The sequence below is a fragment of the Colletotrichum truncatum genome (genome assembly GCF_014235925.2).
Source record: "Colletotrichum truncatum strain CMES1059 chromosome Unknown Contig_0005, whole genome shotgun sequence".
NCBI lineage: Eukaryota > Fungi > Ascomycota > Sordariomycetes > Glomerellales > Glomerellaceae > Colletotrichum > Colletotrichum truncatum.
Window position 1 is genome coordinate 3,532,118 of NW_027222402.1, and position 17,225 is coordinate 3,549,342.

The window sequence follows — 17,225 nt, forward strand, 5'->3', positions numbered from 1 at the left end:
TGCTTGGAGTGAAGTATAGCAATGACAAACTAGTGTATGAAAAATAAACACTACTTACTATTATTGATTCTGAGCACGTGTTGGTTCTGAACTTGTCCAATGTTATTACCAGCAGTTATCATGAAGACAGGGGAGAAATGGTAGTAGCTGCGCGTTTAGTGATGTTATCACTAACAACAGGCACAACTGGCGAAAGAAAACCCCCATTAGCGGAAGCCTGTTAACAACGCAGAGGGTCGCCAGATACAGGGGTGAAAGCGGGGTGACACCATTGCAAATGCGTCCCAGCCGTTACACAGTTTTAGAGGTATCTACAAATAGCAAGTTCAAGCTTACATTGCTACAGATGAAGATAACTCAATCAAAAAGACTGTAACGGGTCGGTAGCTCAGCTGCTATCGGGCTCAGCTCCAGTAGCTTCAGTAGTCCAGCCCTCGCTCCAATCATCTCACAGCTGGCGTCTTGCTTACCCCTCCATTATACATGTGTTTCTCACAAAAGTCCCTCTGGTTTCCACCCTTCGCTGACATTCTTGTTTTTCCCTCCTCGAAGATATCGACACTGTCCGCCTGCCCAGGTTGGGTTTTCGCCCTGTCCAGCAGACTAGCAACCGGTCCTTTGCAAACATGGACCCCCTTTCGCTGTCGCTGACCATGGTCGGTCTCCTACCGGTCATTGCGAGCGCCATTCGACAGACAAAATCACTCTACACAGATGTGACCCAAGCCAAAGAATTGATCAAGGAGCTGATGGACGAGTTGACGGCTTTACGGGGTAACCTCGTCTCGCTAAAGGGCCTTCTCGAGAGCGACGCAATAAATACCGAGGGCGTGAACTTTGACCAGTCCTCGGTCTTGGTGTCCTGCTCCAAAGCATGCAAGGTCAAACTGGAGTCACTGTGCGAGACGCTCGAACGGTACGCCAATAGCCGGACGAGACGACTGGCGTGGCCTCTCGCTCAGAAGGAATGCAAAGAGTCGCTCCGGATACTCCGCAACTTTGCCTTTTGGATCCAGCTGTCGTTGTCCGTGGAGGGCTGCCGCTTGTTATCGCGCAGCTCCGCTGACGTCTCGCAGACTTTGGCGCTTCAGTTCAGGGAGTTTGAGAAATTGCAGGAGGCCACGGCGGGATTGCAGAGGAGTGTCGAGGCGCAGACTCAGATGCTGAACGATTCCCGCCGGGAGCAGAAGCGACGCGAGGTCCTTGATTGGATTTCTCAGTTTGATCATGAGAAACGGCACTTGGAGGCCAAGGGTCCCCGCGTCGAGAATACCGGACGCTGGATTGTTGAGCATCCTTATTTTGAGAACTGGCGTGACAATCTGTCGTCACCTAATGTCCTCTGGTGTCATGGGCTTCCTGGCTCTGGAAAGACGGTTTTGACGTGAGTAGATTACATTTCCTGGAAGATGTTAGCCGATGGGAGCTAAGGACAGTCGAAAGGTCGGTTATGATTGATCATCTGTCGTCATTATCAGAACCTGAAGTATCCGTGTCGTACTTTTACTTGAAGTACCTCGACCAAGGGTCTCTGACGCTGTCTACCGTTTTGGCATCGTTGCTGAGGCAAGCGCTTCACGGAATGACGGATATACCAAAGTCGATCATGGAGCTTTTTCTCAGCCACCGCGAGGGTTCCAAAATCTCAAGTACGGCAGATCAACTGAGATTGCTCTTTGATGTGGCAGCAGGTCCACGAATTTTATATGTTGTACTTGATGCTCTCGATGAGTACGACCATACTCAGCGACGAGGTCTCCTCGAAGCGGTAAAAGAACTGAGACAGTGTCCGTCGATCAGGTTGTTACTCACGAGTCGGTCTCACATCCCAGACCTTGAAGCTTCGTTCAGCAAGTGCCCTCAGATTCTAGTCGAGGCCCATGACGGGGACTTAAAAGCTTACATGAAGCATTCGATTCTCGTGCAAAACCAATACGATATTATCGACGACGAGTTTGCAAATCAAATAATGAACCAATTCATTGCAAGAGCCAAGGGAACGTGAGTAAAAGGTTTCCCCGCTTGTACTGTCTTGATACTAACCTGTCGTCAAAGATTCCTGCCTGTTGTTCTACAATTAGGCACCGTTCTCAGAAAGAAAACACGAGGTCACATGGAAGATGCGATCGGTTCTATCTCGGACGACCTCGCAGTCGTGTTTGAAGAGACCATGGCACGGATCGACAGACTACACGAAGACTATCGCATACTGGCGAAGCGCGTTCTCGCTTGGCTGACGCACGCTAGATCCACCCTCACAGCAGCGGAACTAGGAGACGCGTTGTCTGTAGCAGATTCCGTCCAAAGGGGATGGACGTCGTGGACCACCAGATACAGACCTCTACCGAGGATGATGATCAACTGCTGTCAGGGCCTGGTCTTGTTGGAGCCAGTGACGAACCGCCTCAGTCTAGCACACTACACCGTCCAGGAGCACTTTGAAAAGCACACTGATAGGCTGTTCCCGTGGGCAAAAGTCGATTTCGCACGTACTTGCCTGTCGTACCTTTTGTACGACGACTTTGATTCTGGGCCGTGCAACGCCGATGAAGACATTTACGGCAGAGTCATCAAATACCCCTTCCTGGCGTACGCCGCTCAATACTGGGGAAACCACGTAGCTGACACCGAACAGGAGCCTGGAGTCGCAGATCTGCTGTCCAAGTTCCTGGGGCAGAGGATTTCCACCGCCGTCGCCTGGCAAGTTGTGCGATACGTCCAGGGGTACACAGAGATATATTGGAGGCCCGAGGAGTGTCTTAGTGCAACGCCCATTCACACTGCCAGTCGATATGGGCTCACCCACACGCTTAAAAGGCTCCTGCAGACCGACGACGTGAACAACATCAATCTTTGCACCGCTGAAGTAAAAACAACACCAGTGATTCTAGCTGCTTCTGAGCCCAATTTGGGAATCCTCAATCTCTTACTACGCAGCGGCGCCGATCCGTACATCAGCAATTGGTACGGCAACGCGCTCCATTGTGCCTGCGAGGCGGGGATGTCGGATAATATCCGACTGCTGGTCAACTTCGGCATGAAGACGAACGCCGAGCACGCACAACAGGGCCGTCCACCCATCTTCCGCACGGTGGACAATGACAGACTAGGTGCTCTGGAGACTCTGGTGGACCTCGTCGACGACGAAGAAGTCAACGCAGCCCCGGACCCGGACCCTCGGCTGCTGCAGTACTTCCTCCTCTGGGCAGTCGAATACGGCGCGCATCAAATCGTTGGCTGGATCTTGGGGAACGAACAACACCACCGCCGCGTTGCGTGGCTCCTGCGGTCCCATTACCTTGACTCCCTCCTGGAGAAGCTTAACCTAGACGCGGACACGCCGCTCCTAGGAGTCCCCGTTCTGCATCGGGCGATACTGGCCGGGGATGTCGAGATGGTTCGTCTGCTCGTCTCTTTTGGCGCAGATCCGTATGCTACGGCCTGGGAAGGCAAGACGGCGGTAGACTACGCGGCTGAGTCGATGGTCAGCGCTCTCACGGATGCGTTGGGCCTGGATTCCAACGATTTGAGTGTTGCGGTGGAGAGACTGCGAGTGTAGTGGCAGACTACGTCCTGAGATCCCACAGAGTCAGGGAGTGTCATTACAAGAACTGAACTCTGGCTTTATGTGGGATTTCACCATTCAGAGTCCTCTATTCCACTACTCTAGAATCCTAGAAGAACTGATCTTGGATTTAATAGTGTGTTGAACTGACTTAGACCAATACGGCTGTGCTCATTACTCAGTTAGCGTTCACTTACTTACCCACTATGCCCGCGAAGTGGGACAAGGTCAGCCCTTGACGCCAGATAGATCCACTCCTCTTATCGACTAATTAAACAGGCACGACATGAAAATTTTCTAGCCCGCCCCGAACGGACAACTCCCGACTACATGAGACCAAATGAGTGACCGGTCGTCAAGCAAACCAGCAGATGCCTTCATCTGCCCGGCTAGCTCAATCGGTAGAGCGTGAGACTCTTAATCTCAAGGTTGTGGGTTCGACCCCCACGTCGGGCTCAATTCCCGTCAGCGATTGACCTCTCTTTTTGTTTTTGGGGGGATGTTGTCGTAGTAGTTGGGGGAGACTGCTGGAGGGCTCACTATTGTTGTTAGGCACTTTGATGTGGTCAGGTTGCCTCTTTGAGGATGGTTGGAGGTCTTCTTGGACATGCCACAGATGGTATGCTGAATTTGTGACGAGGAAGTTCGCCTCAAGCATGGGTTGAGTTGAATGAGGCCAAGGCGATAGTTGGTAAGACAACTGCTCTTAGGCACTGGACCTTCCAATTAACCAGAATACATATACTCGAGAACACAGCCAGTCATTACGCCACTTGAAGTTAAGCATAAACGTGGAAAAACTCTTTTGGCATCTACACCAGGATTACTCTCAAGTCATCGCAAATTAGCTACACATTCCTCAACTTGACGTAGCAGTCGCCCGGGGTCGTAGCCAACGCTTCTATCCTGGTCGAGCTGTCCAGCTCCTTGCTCACCGTCTCGAGCTCAAACGCCCAAATGACATGGCACAGGACGATGCGCATCTCCATGTACGCCAGTCGCTTGCCGAAGCATGCTCGCGGGCCATACCCGAACGGCATGAAAGGTCCAGAAGTAGCGTCAAACACCTCCTTCTCCTCGCCGTCTTCGGTGGTCTTCTTCATCCACCGCTCGGGTTTGAACGCGTCAACGTCGGCCGGGTCCCATACATGCGCCCGGTGCGCCGCGTGCTTCGCCGTTTCTGTTGTACGCTTCGACTCGTCGACGGGGATCGCGGGGCGTAAGTACCCCGGCCCATTACCGATGAATAATACGACAGTGCCCTTTGGTACGTGGTGTCCCAGCACCTGCGTGTCGACCTTTGCCTCGCGACTCGTGATCGGGAGGGTCTCACAGCATCGCAAGATTTCTTCGACCACGGCGTCAAGGTAGGGGATCTGCGTCTTTAGGATCTCTGTTGCGGTAGGCGCGCGCCCGGATGCGGCGGCGGAAGGGAACGCCTCGCGCAGCGTAGCGCGGAGACGCTTCTGTGCTGGCTGGTTCCGTGCGATGAACTTGAGCCCCCATTGGAACGCCGAGGATGTCGTATCGTGGCCGGCAACGAGGTATCCGAGGAGCTGGGAACAAATCAGTTTCTGCATGGACGGGTACTCGGTCAACATCTACTGACCTCATCTCTGATTGTGGGCGAATAATAGTCAGGCTGCCTTCCCTCCTTCTCTGCCATGGCACGTTCTCTCAGAAGTATCTGGTCCATGGCGCATCGAGGCGGCTCCGACGCCTCCATCCTCTCCACGGCCTTGGCCAGCTCGCGCGTAGTCATCTCATCTTTGGATGCCATAGCCTTCTTCATCCAGTCCGTTCTCTTCAGGAACCAGCCGCGCAGCCGGGGAAGCGGCGACTTGAAAATCATGCCGACGCTGTCCGTCATTGCGTTGAAGACTTGGGCTTCCGTGTCCAGCGGGAGATTCTCGATTGTCGCCGGTTCGGTCTCGTCCTTGGCGGCGCTCTGGACGGGAAGGTTGGCAAGATGCGCGGTGTTCCGCATCGTCACCCCCAAAGACTCATCTCTATTGAATGCGACGGACAGAATGATATCAAGGGCCATGTTGTGGATGTCTCTGCCAGCCTCAAAGGGTCGTCCGTTGCTGATGCGCATCTTTTCCGTCCACAATTCGACGAGGCGCGCGCCCTTGTCGTAAATCTGCGGCGCCGAGACCTGATTCCTCGGTCAGCATCGCTTAGTTCTTTTGCCTTCAAATCTACCTCTCCAGTTGTCCTCACCTCGTGCAGGAAGGCGGGCGTCATCAGGTCCCGCACCAGCTCCCTGTTCTTCTTGAACCTGGGATCATCGTCCGCCATGCCGATGTGATGGTTAGGAATCACACAGCCAAAAATGCTTTGCAGCGCGCTGTTGCGCTTGAACTCCTTGAGCCTCCTGGTGCATATGTCGTTGGCCTCAACAGGGTCGGCGCAGATCAAGAGCGGGCTGGTAAACGGGAAGAATATTTGGCTCAAGGGGCTGTTGAAACTCAGGGCCGTTTCCGCGAACCAGGTGCGACGAGAGCGAGCGGCCCGGATCAAGGGCATGTCGCCGAGTACTCTGTTCGCGGATTCCTCATTGTACGGGATCCCCGGGAACGGCTTGGGGAGTGCGAGCCAGCGGAGGACGTAGATTAACGCAGCGCTCGCTGCCACCACCGCTGCGAAGGTCGACGGTCCCCACGAGAATTCATAGTTCAACATGGTGACGGCTTCTTCTGCTTTTGAGCGGCCACAGAGGGAACTCTGCAACAACGACGAACTCGGGGCGCGAGGTAATGGGTTTCCGGGTTTTATTAACTCGTCGGGACCCTGTACAATGCGTATCTTGCTTCTGTGGGCCTGGGTCGGATTCGGTTACAATCCTGGTCAACCGTTGTAAACGTTGACCCTTGTTGAGGGGAGGGATGGCTTACAACGGCAACGCAGCTACAAGCCGGGGGGTTGAGTAACACCAATCCAATAAGGGTACGAGCTGCCCTATGAGCCAGAAATCTGGGTCTATTATGTATTAAGATTCAACGCAGTCTGCAGGGGCCAATCACTACCTTTGGTAAATGTCTGCCTACGGGATATGTGCGTCAGATTTTAATGGGCATTTAGCGATGCCTACATGAAGGAATACGAACCTTGACTGTTTTTGATACCCTAGCATCTGCAAAAGCCCTTTAAACCCTCTGCCTGCTTCAGTGGTTTCAAGGTAGATGTGCGAGGTAGAAATTATGTTGGGAGAAGTGTAATAAAGCAGGCAAAACTCCTAGGGCAGATTCGACAACCTTCAATACCTTACAAATGTCATCAAAGGCATGTGAAGACTGCGGGGGTCCAGAGCTGAAGGAGCTGAGAATTGGGTGTCTTGGCCAGCCAGCACAAACTCGGAAAAGTGGCACCAGTGACCCCATTCCAAGACAAAAGCCATGTTTTCAGCCTTGGCAGAGCGTTGATATGCACATGTTGATACGTACAATTGCGAGGGAGATATGCAGTCGTTCTTATTGGACAGCGGCAATTGAGTCCAGTCACGGCGCGGCACAATGTATGTCGAGTTACTTGAGCGCACGAGCAAGCAAAGAAGCCAAGATGATCCTATCAGACATGCTTCAATGACAGGTTGCAAACTGCCTGTCAGCGAATCTGGTTCCGTCCATAGTTCGCACGGGCGGAAGGACCGGGACCAGTTAGATTGAAAGGTTACAATGGGCATGATTGATTAAAGTTGGGCTAGGAAAGGTTAATATGCTGGTATCACGTGCCGGTAAGCCGAGGAATGCAAGGTATGTTAAGAGGGCTATTTATATAAAGGCCGTTGATGTCTATGGACCAGAGGCAAGTTCCGTCACTTTCAAACTGCCTAAGCTTTTTACTTTGTGCCACACCGCCTCTGGCAGTTCTCTTTCATATCAAAAGTTTTGTGGATGATCTTGGACAGTTTATCTACTTAATCCAACCCCAACTTCATTGGTCCTAAAGGGCGTTTAGAACTCTTCGTATAGCCGGAATATCTTCTTGAAGCAGCTTCAAACGGCCGATTCTCTTAACCCACATTGGATCTTCCTCTAGGTTTTCCACCCTCAGGGTTCTATCCCTACCCCAGACAAGCATTTCACCCTCAGCTGCTTTTTGAGTGGATTTTCCCGTAATGAATCCGATATAGTGATCTTGAACACGGCCCACAAGCTCAAGATTACTCACCGTACGCCTTTCTGATTGGTCATCCACCGTTGAATCCGTAGCATCAGTTTCCTGCCTTGCGGAGAGTTCATCAGATGATTCTGGATACGCCATAAAAATGCCGTTATCAGCATCAACAAGGGCATTGTGGAACGGATCAAACAGATAGATTAGCTCCACGCAATGATGTGCGGCGCCTTTCTTTGGTCCGGGAAACGGGTTTCCAAATTGGATACTGTAGGGCTGTATGCTAGTGGCATCACCGAGGTCGGCTCGACGCTGCTTGCTGAGTGTGGTTTGCAGCATGTAGATGGGTAAGTCGAATTTGGCATCAGAGAGGAACCGCTCGTAATTCGCTCGTAAAACGCTCTGCTCAGATCCTTTGACGAGACCGTAGGCGTTCAGTATTTCATCCCCCCTCGCAGGAGTTCCGTAACTTTCGGCAAAGATGGTCTGTAACCTCTTCAGATCAACATCATTTTGGACGAAGCCAGCTTCCTGTATTGGTTTAATCGTTAGTCAAAGCTCTCAACAAAGAATACTGGAACATACCTCGACGTCACTTGCGCCTAACATAACCTCGACTGGATCGTATCCAACAGATTTAACGTCTTGTCCTTGATCAACATCAGGAAATGTCGCAGTTTGCATTGTCATAGTCAAGTCATCGGCAATTGGCCCCAACTTCATCTTCTTGCTTTTGGTGGTAAATTCAATCATGGCTTCCGTCGAGACTTTCCGTAGAAATTCCACTTTTTGCTGGCTGTTCTCGGTTTGGATACCCCAGTACTGGCACAGCTCGTCCCATGGTGCTTTCATGTCCTCCAGAGGCAGCGGCGACAGAGTAAACTGGGCACCGGATTGCAAGATAGTCCTCTTGAAAAGTGGCTCTGTAGCGTGAGAGTCGCTATCAAGAAGATGCACGTGTACCGCGAACGATCCTGACGAACTGCCGCCGAACGTGACTTGTTTCGGATCACCACCAAAGTGAGCAATGTTGCGGGCTACCCAAGCCAAGGCGACTTTCTGATCGTAAAGACCAAAGTTGAGACCCTTATTCTCATCATCGGTCTGGGTAGTCAGAATATCGGTCGATCCGAGGAACCCAAATACGCCATGCCGAAAGTTGGGCAGAACTGCAATAATGGGGGAGCCAATTTCCAGAGATCGGGATACTAGACGGACAGGGTCTGCTTAATTAGTTAGTAACTGGAATTATTTATGTTCTCCGACAGACCGTATTTCACCTACCATACAGCGGGTGACTACCCGACTCAGATCCTCCACCACCATGAATCCATACCAAAACAGGTAACTTGGCTGGCCCTTGTATCCCTATGCGAGACAACGCTGCAATGCTAGGTCGGACGATGATGAGGTTTAAACAATCGAATTCCGATTTTTCAAATTCCGGAATAGGTAAATAAGCCTGGAAATACGAGGTGCTGTTGCCCCTGCCGGCGAATGGCGATACAGGTCTATCAATATGCGTTTACAATTAGATCATCATAGCGTTTAGGGAGTACAATGGGAACCACTCTAATGTTTACTTACCCGTCCTTGGCCGCATCATACTCGTCCTGCGGAAGATGGGTGCGTAGTCTCGAATGCGTCCATCTTTGAGATACTTCTCCGTATGGGATGCCCCGAAACTCATCAACATCCTCGGACAGATATGACTTCTTGCCAATTACCGTCTGAACATAGCTAGGGGTGGTCTGGGTCGGTAGTCGAACGATGACATCTCTATCAACAGGCGGTGGTTGCAGCGGTTCGGCCATGTTGCCAGTGGCAATGACGCTATCGAAACAAAGCCGAATGGGCGTAATGACAAAAATACAAGAATGTCTAGTACGTAGAAGACGCTCTTTTCTTGGGTCTTTTTATAAAGACTCGTTGTTGGATGAAGAAAGAATCGCAACCAGGCAATGGCAGATGTCTTCTAAATGAACTCCTTTGAAAGTCTTATATGGACTTTCGTGGTCTACTAGCAGATCACTTCTACCTCACCGTGATTAGTTACTACAGTAGCTACTGCGGTTTTACAGACTCTCCACTTTAAAAGCGCGTAGTGCGATCTACAGGACACTGATAGCAAATTACGTTATGAGTAGAGAGCAGATGCATAGTGGATTGCATAAATCGGCGTGAGTCACACCGAGTTGTAGTGTCGTTACATGTCTGACGGAAAGAAGTATGCGCACATTAGCTATCCGATTTCGTGTGAGTCACGCCGAGTCCCCGTGCTCTCCGATAGGAAACGGTATGCTTTCCGTTGGGAATTCTAATCTTCTGTGCCTAGACTCACCTTACCCAACGGAAAACGACATGTTTCCTTCAATTAGCCAGTGTTCTTTCTACTTTGATCAATGAACTTTACGTCTTCCGTTTAATTGACTAGCAAATACTTTTGGGATCATTAACCATGTCGCTCTTATCTTTAGAGTTGAGGACTGACAGACACGGAGCGATCATATCATGGGACCTCCAGAACGTCGTCCTCATTTCCCCCAATTGAACAAATACTCCATATTTACTCGAGGCCCTGACGAGTTCTCGGAAATTATACAAGCTAAAACATATCAACGGCCCTTGAACTCTGACCTGCGGAATACACCCGAAAAGTCTAACTAATAACACAGGAAGTGTAAATATGGTCACTGATCTTTTCCAATCATATTTGACCTGCCGTATTCCACTAAACAAGTAGATGCGACCCAAGGAGTGACTAGCCAGCCGACTGCTGCTGGGGGGGTCTATCGGTTATTTATTCGGGTTGCGTGTTATACTTTACTGAACAAGCTCCAACTGAGACGACACTAAAACAGTCAAACTTGGTGCACTGGACGAGCGTCCAATCATTGGGCTCATACTACTGCATTTGGTCAGACGTTTGTCAAGTAAGGTAGTGGACATTCTTCCTTGCTTGATCCATCCGTTCGCCTAGACCTTGCCCCTGGTCTGATTCTCCAATGTAAACGTAAACTTTAGACGGCTTCTTCCGCAAAAGTAACCATTCGTCCTGTCTCCGAAAGGGAATTGAACAAATCAGACTTGTTGTAGTGAAAAAAGCCGCGTGAGATCCGATTCGGTATCGCTTAAGGTTTACCTCCAAAATTTAGTCTCGAGACAGGTACGGTTTCCGCATGGCAAGTTTATCAGCAAGAGAATGATCAATATATTATGAGCTCGTTGCCTTTCTTGACCCTAAGAGTTTCCTCATCTTTACGTCATATGGTTCCAAGGCTTCAGATGTAGACATCCCATCATGACTCTTTTTGGAAGGACCATCGCCGTCTTGTCGGGCCTAGTATTAACATTCGGGGTCGCGCACGGGTTTGTGGCAGATCTGTCACTTCTGGCCTTTTCCGGCACACCGGTTGGTCAAGTATTCAACCTCAACGGCCGTAAGTACATCAAGCCGTTACATAAAATGAAGACACGGATCATCAATCTAATCGGCAAGTGGAAATATATGTATCTAAACCCAAGGATCAACAAAGCAGCAATGCTTCAGCCGTCTCGAACAAACCAATAGTGGGCGTCCTTCAACTTACCGATGTTTTTGGTATCAAATCAGTGGAAAACCGATTGTCTGTATTCCAAATGAATCTGTAGTTACTTGAGCTAAATGACATTAAAGGCTCGCCGATAGCTTCGCCCGCGCCGGTTACATGACGGTCGCTCCTGATCTTTTTAACGGGAAGCCAAGATCGGAGGATCCAAAATCCGGCTTCAATGCAACTGAGTTCTTCGGCTCTCACGGACCAAGTGTCACCGACCCGATCGTCTCCGCTAGTCTCTCCTACATGCGGGAGCAGTTAGGCGTAAACAAAGTTGCCTCGGTGGGATATTGTTTCGGTGGTCGGTACGCCTTTCGCGCTTTGGGGCTTCCGAAGGACAAAGCTGTCAACGTGGCGTTCGCAGCTCATCCAACGCTACTTGGTGATGACGAAATCAAGGCCATAACGGGCCCTGCTAGCTTGGCAATAGCTGGTAAATTCTTTCTCCTCGTCAACGATAATTTTCAAGTCCCTGAGGCCTTCAGGGATGCTAACAATGCTAACAGAAAAGGACACCGGCATGTTGATTAAGCGGAGGGTCGAGATAGAGGCTGCTATGGCCAGTACTGGCCAGCCTTTCACCATGAACCTGTACGGCGGTGTTCCTCACGGGTTTGCAGTCCGTCCTAACCTCGATGTTCCTGTTGAAAAGGCTGGCAAAGAAGATGCATTTTTACAAGCTGTACGGTTTTTCGAAAATTGGCTTGGATCATGAGAGTATGATGGCAAATACCAACCCTATCATTTCGGTTGAAGAAGGCTTTGATGCAAATCTGATGCAGAGTAAAAATTGGTACATCGTTTATCGGAATGCCATATCATAATTGCTAGATGAAGGTCCTTAGTCGGTGAAACATGCTCAAGAATCTTGCCCTGGGGTAGCCATTTTCTTCGTAGGACCACTGGCAGGTTGTGCCACACTCCGTTGGCCAATCATGGGAGGGGCGTGACATTTCAACTTAAAATGTCTTCACTCGATTATGCGAATATCAACCTTTTTAATGCAAATCCGGTCTGACCTAAGCCATATTATGCGTTTAGAAAGAAAAAGTGGACAATCCATCGCAATTTTGATTTATATATGAAGAACCCTCTACCCATTGTTGAGGGAGCCCGAGATTTTGCATTGCACAATGCTTTCTTTCCATCGAGGAACTGGGCGCTTGTGTAGTCGACTCTATTTAGTACCCTCTTCATCATATCCTCGAATTATAGTGCATTCTCGCATTGCAGCTAGTTCTTCTCTCCCTTCCAAAGCAATTCTTTGCCAAACCTCGAGATTATTGCATACAATGAGCAGCAAGTCTGGCACCCTAAAAAAGGATGTTGTACAGCCAGGAACATTACCTTCACAGGCAAGCGAACATACCGGAAACCGCTCGTTAGAGATCAGTGCCAACGATGATGATGCCGATATCCGCTCCCGCTACCGTCCGTTTCTACTACCCTCAGAACTGAAAGCAGACGATTGGGTGTCGACACTTGAGCTAAGAACGGCAATTAAGATGGTTGACGACGAAATCCTTCAACAAGGCAAGCCTCGATTACGGATTCTCGTCTTGACGGGCAGCCTCCGTCAACGCTCCTACAGCCGGCTATTGGCATTTGAGGGTGCTCGCATCTTACATCGGCTGGGCTGTGATGTCCGCGTGTACGATCCCGCGGGCCTGCCGCTCAAAGACGACGTCAGCCACGATCATCCCAAGGTACAAGAGCTGCGGGAGCTGAGCCGCTGGAGCGATGGCCATTTTTGGGTCAGCCCTGAGCAGCACGGTGTCCTTACAGGCATCTTCAAGATGCAGATCGACTGGATCCCGCTGGCTACCGGGTCGATTCGCCCCACGCAGGGACGTACGCTCGCAGTAGCCCAGGTATCGGGCGGCTCACAGAGCTTTAACGCAGTCAACGCTCTGAGGATCTTGGGGCGCTGGATGCGCATGTTTGTGATACCGAACCAAAGTTCCGTGCCAATGGCATACAAACAATTTACGCCAGAAACCGAGGGTAGTCGAATGATGCCCAGCTCCAACAGAGATAGGCTGGTGGACTGCATGGAGGAACTAGTCAAATACACAATCGTTATGCGACCACACTTTGACTTGTTCGGAGATCGGTTTAGCGAACGCGAGGAAAAGAGAGCAAAGATATTGGCCGCGGCTCCACTGGAGTGATGGAAAGATGATGAAGGTACAGGAGGTTTTTACGGCTTGTGTATGAGCTAGTGGTATAAAAACGTGCCTCAAGACGACTGTGGCCAGTTTTAGCTAGAATTTCTTATGGTTGTCAACGACAATAGATTTACGCTGGAATATCGCTTGACGTAGTAATATACTAGCGATAACAAACTGTTGTGTGCGTGCTCCGCCTTCTCCCATCAATTTCTCTACATTTATGCTAGCCACTACAAACACTGACAGTTAGTTGAGGTTGTACGCGATAGTCTCATTCTCCAGCATACTCCAGTTTGACCTGAATGATTGTTAAATGCAATAACACGAGTAGGTATAATGGCTGGCTAGTTTGGGTGACAAAGGAAGCGACATATCGATTAATTCCCTTATTCGGCCTAACTACAGGATTAACACTCAGCTTGTCAAACTTATTCGGTAAAATCATACCTAATCGGGTAGTTATTCAGTGGCTCATTCGAGACAAAAGACATTGACTAGCTTAGATCCCAGAACAAACATCCTGCCTTTACTATCATGTGCCTCAACAAATGTCCTCCAAGTTGCTCATACCTGATGATGCTGCAGATCTACGCATGCGAAGGGGATCCCTCCGAGCGATTCTCTGTGTGTAAGGCCTTCCATAATCCAAACATGAAGTGACTAGCAACGATATATGACAGCCCGGCAAATACCTGAGCGTAAAGATAAACTCTTGGAGAGTTGATTTCACGCAAGGCGAGAGCAATGGGTTCGCCACCTACGATGTTCAATCAGTGCACTGCAAACCTTTTGTGATGTGATAAAACTTACATGCTGTAGGAACTATTGTAGTAGCCCAAGCAAGAGAAAGTACAGACTGTATATGCTTGGGACCTGCCACCTCCACTGCCAAGGGCCCGATTGTCTATCACGATGTCAGTTTACGGAACCTAATGCGGATATCATCTTCTAGGGATTTCAAAAAGGTTTCCCTTACCATCCAAAAGACGCCCAAAATTGCTCCACATAGAACTGCGAATGTAGCAGTCACTGCAAATGACCTAGCAGGTATCCATAGCGCGAAACAAATCATCCCGCACATGAAAGTGAGCGTACCGGCAGTCGCAATCCTGGAGAAACGATCACTCGCGATTCCAACTATTGGCCGGCCAAGAGCAGTCCCGAAATTGAGAAACCCGATAATGTCAGTCGCTTGCTGCTGGGATAGACCGACAGAAAGAGCAAAATCTGACAGTGAGAATAGTAACGTGACGTATCCGAACATATGTACGAAAGTCCATAAAAGAAGTAAGACAACCTCCTTCTTACGGAGTAGAGCAACATCAAACGCCAATTGAGTTGGTCTGATGTGCTTATTCCGATCTCCGAGAAAAAGAGTGGCGGCGAGGGTAGCAGTAAAGGCGACAAGGCCTGTTATACGTAGGGCCCAGTGAACGCCTAAGCTCTTGATGGTTGCAGCCGTACCCCAGGTAAACGCAGCACCCCCAGCACCTGAACCTGCAGAGCTTATGCCGTTGGCGATGCTTCTACGGCTAGAAAACCACTGAGAAAGGACCGCAGTGCTCGGTATTACGATCAAGTCAATTCCGAATCCAACGAGCGCCCCTTGAGTCAGGTAGAGGTGCCATGGTTGAGCGGAAATCGAGGCGATGGCATAACCGAGAGACTGTACGAGGCATTCCGGAATCATAACAGCATGGAGCCCGAGTTTGCGCGTAAGATGCGTGACAAGAGGAGCAACCAGCATAGCGCAACTGAAGTTGAGCCCGTCAATGAAGCCGAACTCGAGGGGTTTGGTATCCGGAAATCTGCGTGATAGCAGATACTCAGACAAATACACGCCAAAAGACTAGGTATTTTCATATTTCAGTAGGGCTATTCTATAAGCCTGGAATGAGACTCACTGAAGTGGCCCCCCAAGTAAAGGCATTCAAAACAAAACATGCGCCTGCTACTGTCCAGCCGTATCCTCCGTCTGGAGGGGGTGATTGCGCCACAGTTGGATGTTCCATTTTCTCCGGAAAGCTGGAGAACCGTTATAGTTCGCCTTTGGGTGTGTTTTGTGCACCACAAATCATGGAAATGAAACAGAATAAGACTAGAGGCCTTTGCCAGTCTCTTGGTACAGGTGGCGGGTCAACTTGTGCGCGAGACGGGTTTATATTTTATGTGTCCCCGGGCACCACTCAGTGGTGACATATCAAAATCTCACCCAACATAGACTAGTGTGATGGTCCTTGGGGGCTACCATTGGTAATGCATTGTGAGGCCTGCTCAGCATGAAACTCGCGGTCACTGGTAGCAAGTGATTGAAGACCGGAAACACGCATTCAAGTTCTTGTTTTTGCCGCCCCAATAGAGATATACGAGTGTGGTTCCTAGCTGATTCTGTTTTCATATCCTTAGTTGAAGTGCTTACCGAATGCTTTATTCATCAAATCAGGTAGCTGTGGCATCCCTCTTCCATCTCGGCCAAATATACGGAAAGGGACTCTGATATGAATCACCGCGTAACAGAACATTGCACGTTTAGAAGCATTGAGTTTCAAGCTGAATGAAGAGTGTGCTACTTCATGAAGAAACCGACAGCATCTCCTTTCTTTATTGTGTTGACGAGCTTTCAGTCTAGAATGCCAACAACTAAGTCTATTGCCTGTCCCTTTGTTGGCTGCCAATGGAAGCGGGGTCCCATCACTTGGGAGGAATGAGGTAATGACGTTAAGCCTAATTGGGAAATTCTCGAGGATGTCATTCTAATTTTACCCGATTGAGCAACCCCTCCATCTCTGCTCAACATCCCAGTCTTGAACTTTGTTCCTTCATCACATACTGCCTACCGGTTTAAAACCCGTGCCTAACATTCGATTATCGGGGATTCAAGATGGTGAGCAGGATTGAGAGACTGGCTGGGCCCAAGGCTATGATAAAGTGGTCGTCAAGACCTGCAGTTGATAAGACTGCACGAGTACGCGACAACCAGCGTCGTCACCGAGAGAGGGTCAAGTCTCACATTGAAGACTTGGAGTCAAGGCTCTCGGAGACGCAGATGCAGCTTGCCGAAGCATTGAGCAAAGTTGAACAACTTTCAGCTGAATTGGGTCGCGTTAGAGCTCAAGGCGGAAAGAATCTTCTGGTCGCTGGTCCGCCCACGGCTACAACTGGACTTGAAATATCCGACAGCGAACAAGCACCAGCTGCGACCTCATCATTAAAAGTTTCCCTTGCTTCAGATTCAAACTCCCACCCTTTTATCCAGTCGGCGCAATGTTTTGCTGCCCATTCGGACCTGCAGCAGGCATGCAAGAGCTCAACCACCCAAAAGAGCAAAACCCAACAGCAAGAGAAAGCAATCCACAACATTTCGGCCTTACATTATGAGGTTTCCCCCTCTGACTTCTCCAAGGCTATTGAAATTGGAACAAAAGAAAGTCATAACTATCCTGTGGCTAAGGCTGGGGAATCTACTATGCTCTGCCGGGATGCGTACAGCATTATACTCGAGCAAAACTACGGTGGTCTCGATGAGTCTGCCATGTTAACGAGGCTGCGACCTGGTTTTCGGAGATCTTCCACAGAGGGAAGCGGGTGTCGAGTTGAAAGCAGAATTCTCTGTGCTTGTCTTGATCATCTCAACCCTCTATGACAGCATCGAAAATCTCAGAATTTTACTAGTAAACACAAGCCTAGATAATTCACATGGCATTGCAAAGTATGTTAGGAGCTGTCTCACATCGAATCCTGTTCAGACGAGAATATCCTGCCAAGTGAGCTAGT

The 17,225-nt window shown here is 49.7% G+C and overlaps 6 protein-coding genes across 6 annotated transcripts; 3 read left to right on the forward strand and 3 right to left on the reverse strand.

Moving 5' to 3' along the window:
- Positions 1-626: 626 nt before the first annotated feature.
- On the forward strand, positions 627-3,559 carry CTRU02_209033 (nacht and ankyrin domain protein; the record flags this gene model as incomplete). Its single annotated transcript, XM_036726016.2, has 3 exons — positions 627-1,384; positions 1,444-2,001; positions 2,056-3,559. 3 exons carry the CDS (start codon positions 627-629, stop codon positions 3,557-3,559), a joined length of 2,820 nt encoding a protein of 939 aa, XP_036582209.2.
- An 854-nt stretch (positions 3,560-4,413) lies between these two features.
- Positions 4,414-6,250, reverse strand: CTRU02_209034 (cytochrome p450; the record flags this gene model as incomplete). Its single annotated transcript, XM_070205193.1, has 3 exons — positions 4,414-5,121; positions 5,175-5,723; positions 5,771-6,250. The coding sequence occupies 3 exons, from the start codon at positions 6,248-6,250 to the stop codon at positions 4,414-4,416; spliced, it is 1,737 nt and encodes a 578-aa protein (XP_070061268.1).
- A 1,260-nt stretch (positions 6,251-7,510) lies between these two features.
- Positions 7,511-9,498, reverse strand: CTRU02_209035 (para-nitrobenzyl esterase; the record flags this gene model as incomplete). The annotated part of the gene is made up of 4 exons (XM_036726014.1): positions 7,511-8,215; positions 8,270-8,907; positions 8,969-9,195; positions 9,272-9,498. 4 exons carry the CDS (start codon positions 9,496-9,498, stop codon positions 7,511-7,513), a joined length of 1,797 nt encoding a protein of 598 aa, XP_036582207.1.
- A 1,487-nt stretch (positions 9,499-10,985) lies between these two features.
- CTRU02_209036 (dienelactone hydrolase family protein) lies at positions 10,986-11,995 on the forward strand (the record flags this gene model as incomplete). The annotated part of the gene is made up of 4 exons (XM_070205194.1): positions 10,986-11,124; positions 11,184-11,310; positions 11,361-11,713; positions 11,784-11,995. 4 exons carry the CDS (start codon positions 10,986-10,988, stop codon positions 11,993-11,995), a joined length of 831 nt encoding a protein of 276 aa, XP_070061269.1.
- A 577-nt stretch (positions 11,996-12,572) lies between these two features.
- On the forward strand, positions 12,573-13,451 carry CTRU02_209037 (NADPH-dependent FMN reductase ArsH; the record flags this gene model as incomplete). The annotated part of the gene is made up of 1 exon (XM_070205195.1): positions 12,573-13,451. One exon carries the CDS (start codon positions 12,573-12,575, stop codon positions 13,449-13,451), a length of 879 nt encoding a protein of 292 aa, XP_070061270.1.
- Positions 13,452-14,358: 907 nt separating this feature from the next.
- Positions 14,359-15,463, reverse strand: CTRU02_209038 (major facilitator superfamily transporter; the record flags this gene model as incomplete). Its single annotated transcript, XM_036726012.2, has 2 exons — positions 14,359-15,300; positions 15,356-15,463. The coding sequence occupies 2 exons, from the start codon at positions 15,461-15,463 to the stop codon at positions 14,359-14,361; spliced, it is 1,050 nt and encodes a 349-aa protein (XP_036582205.2).
- Positions 15,464-17,225: the final 1,762 nt, after the last annotated feature.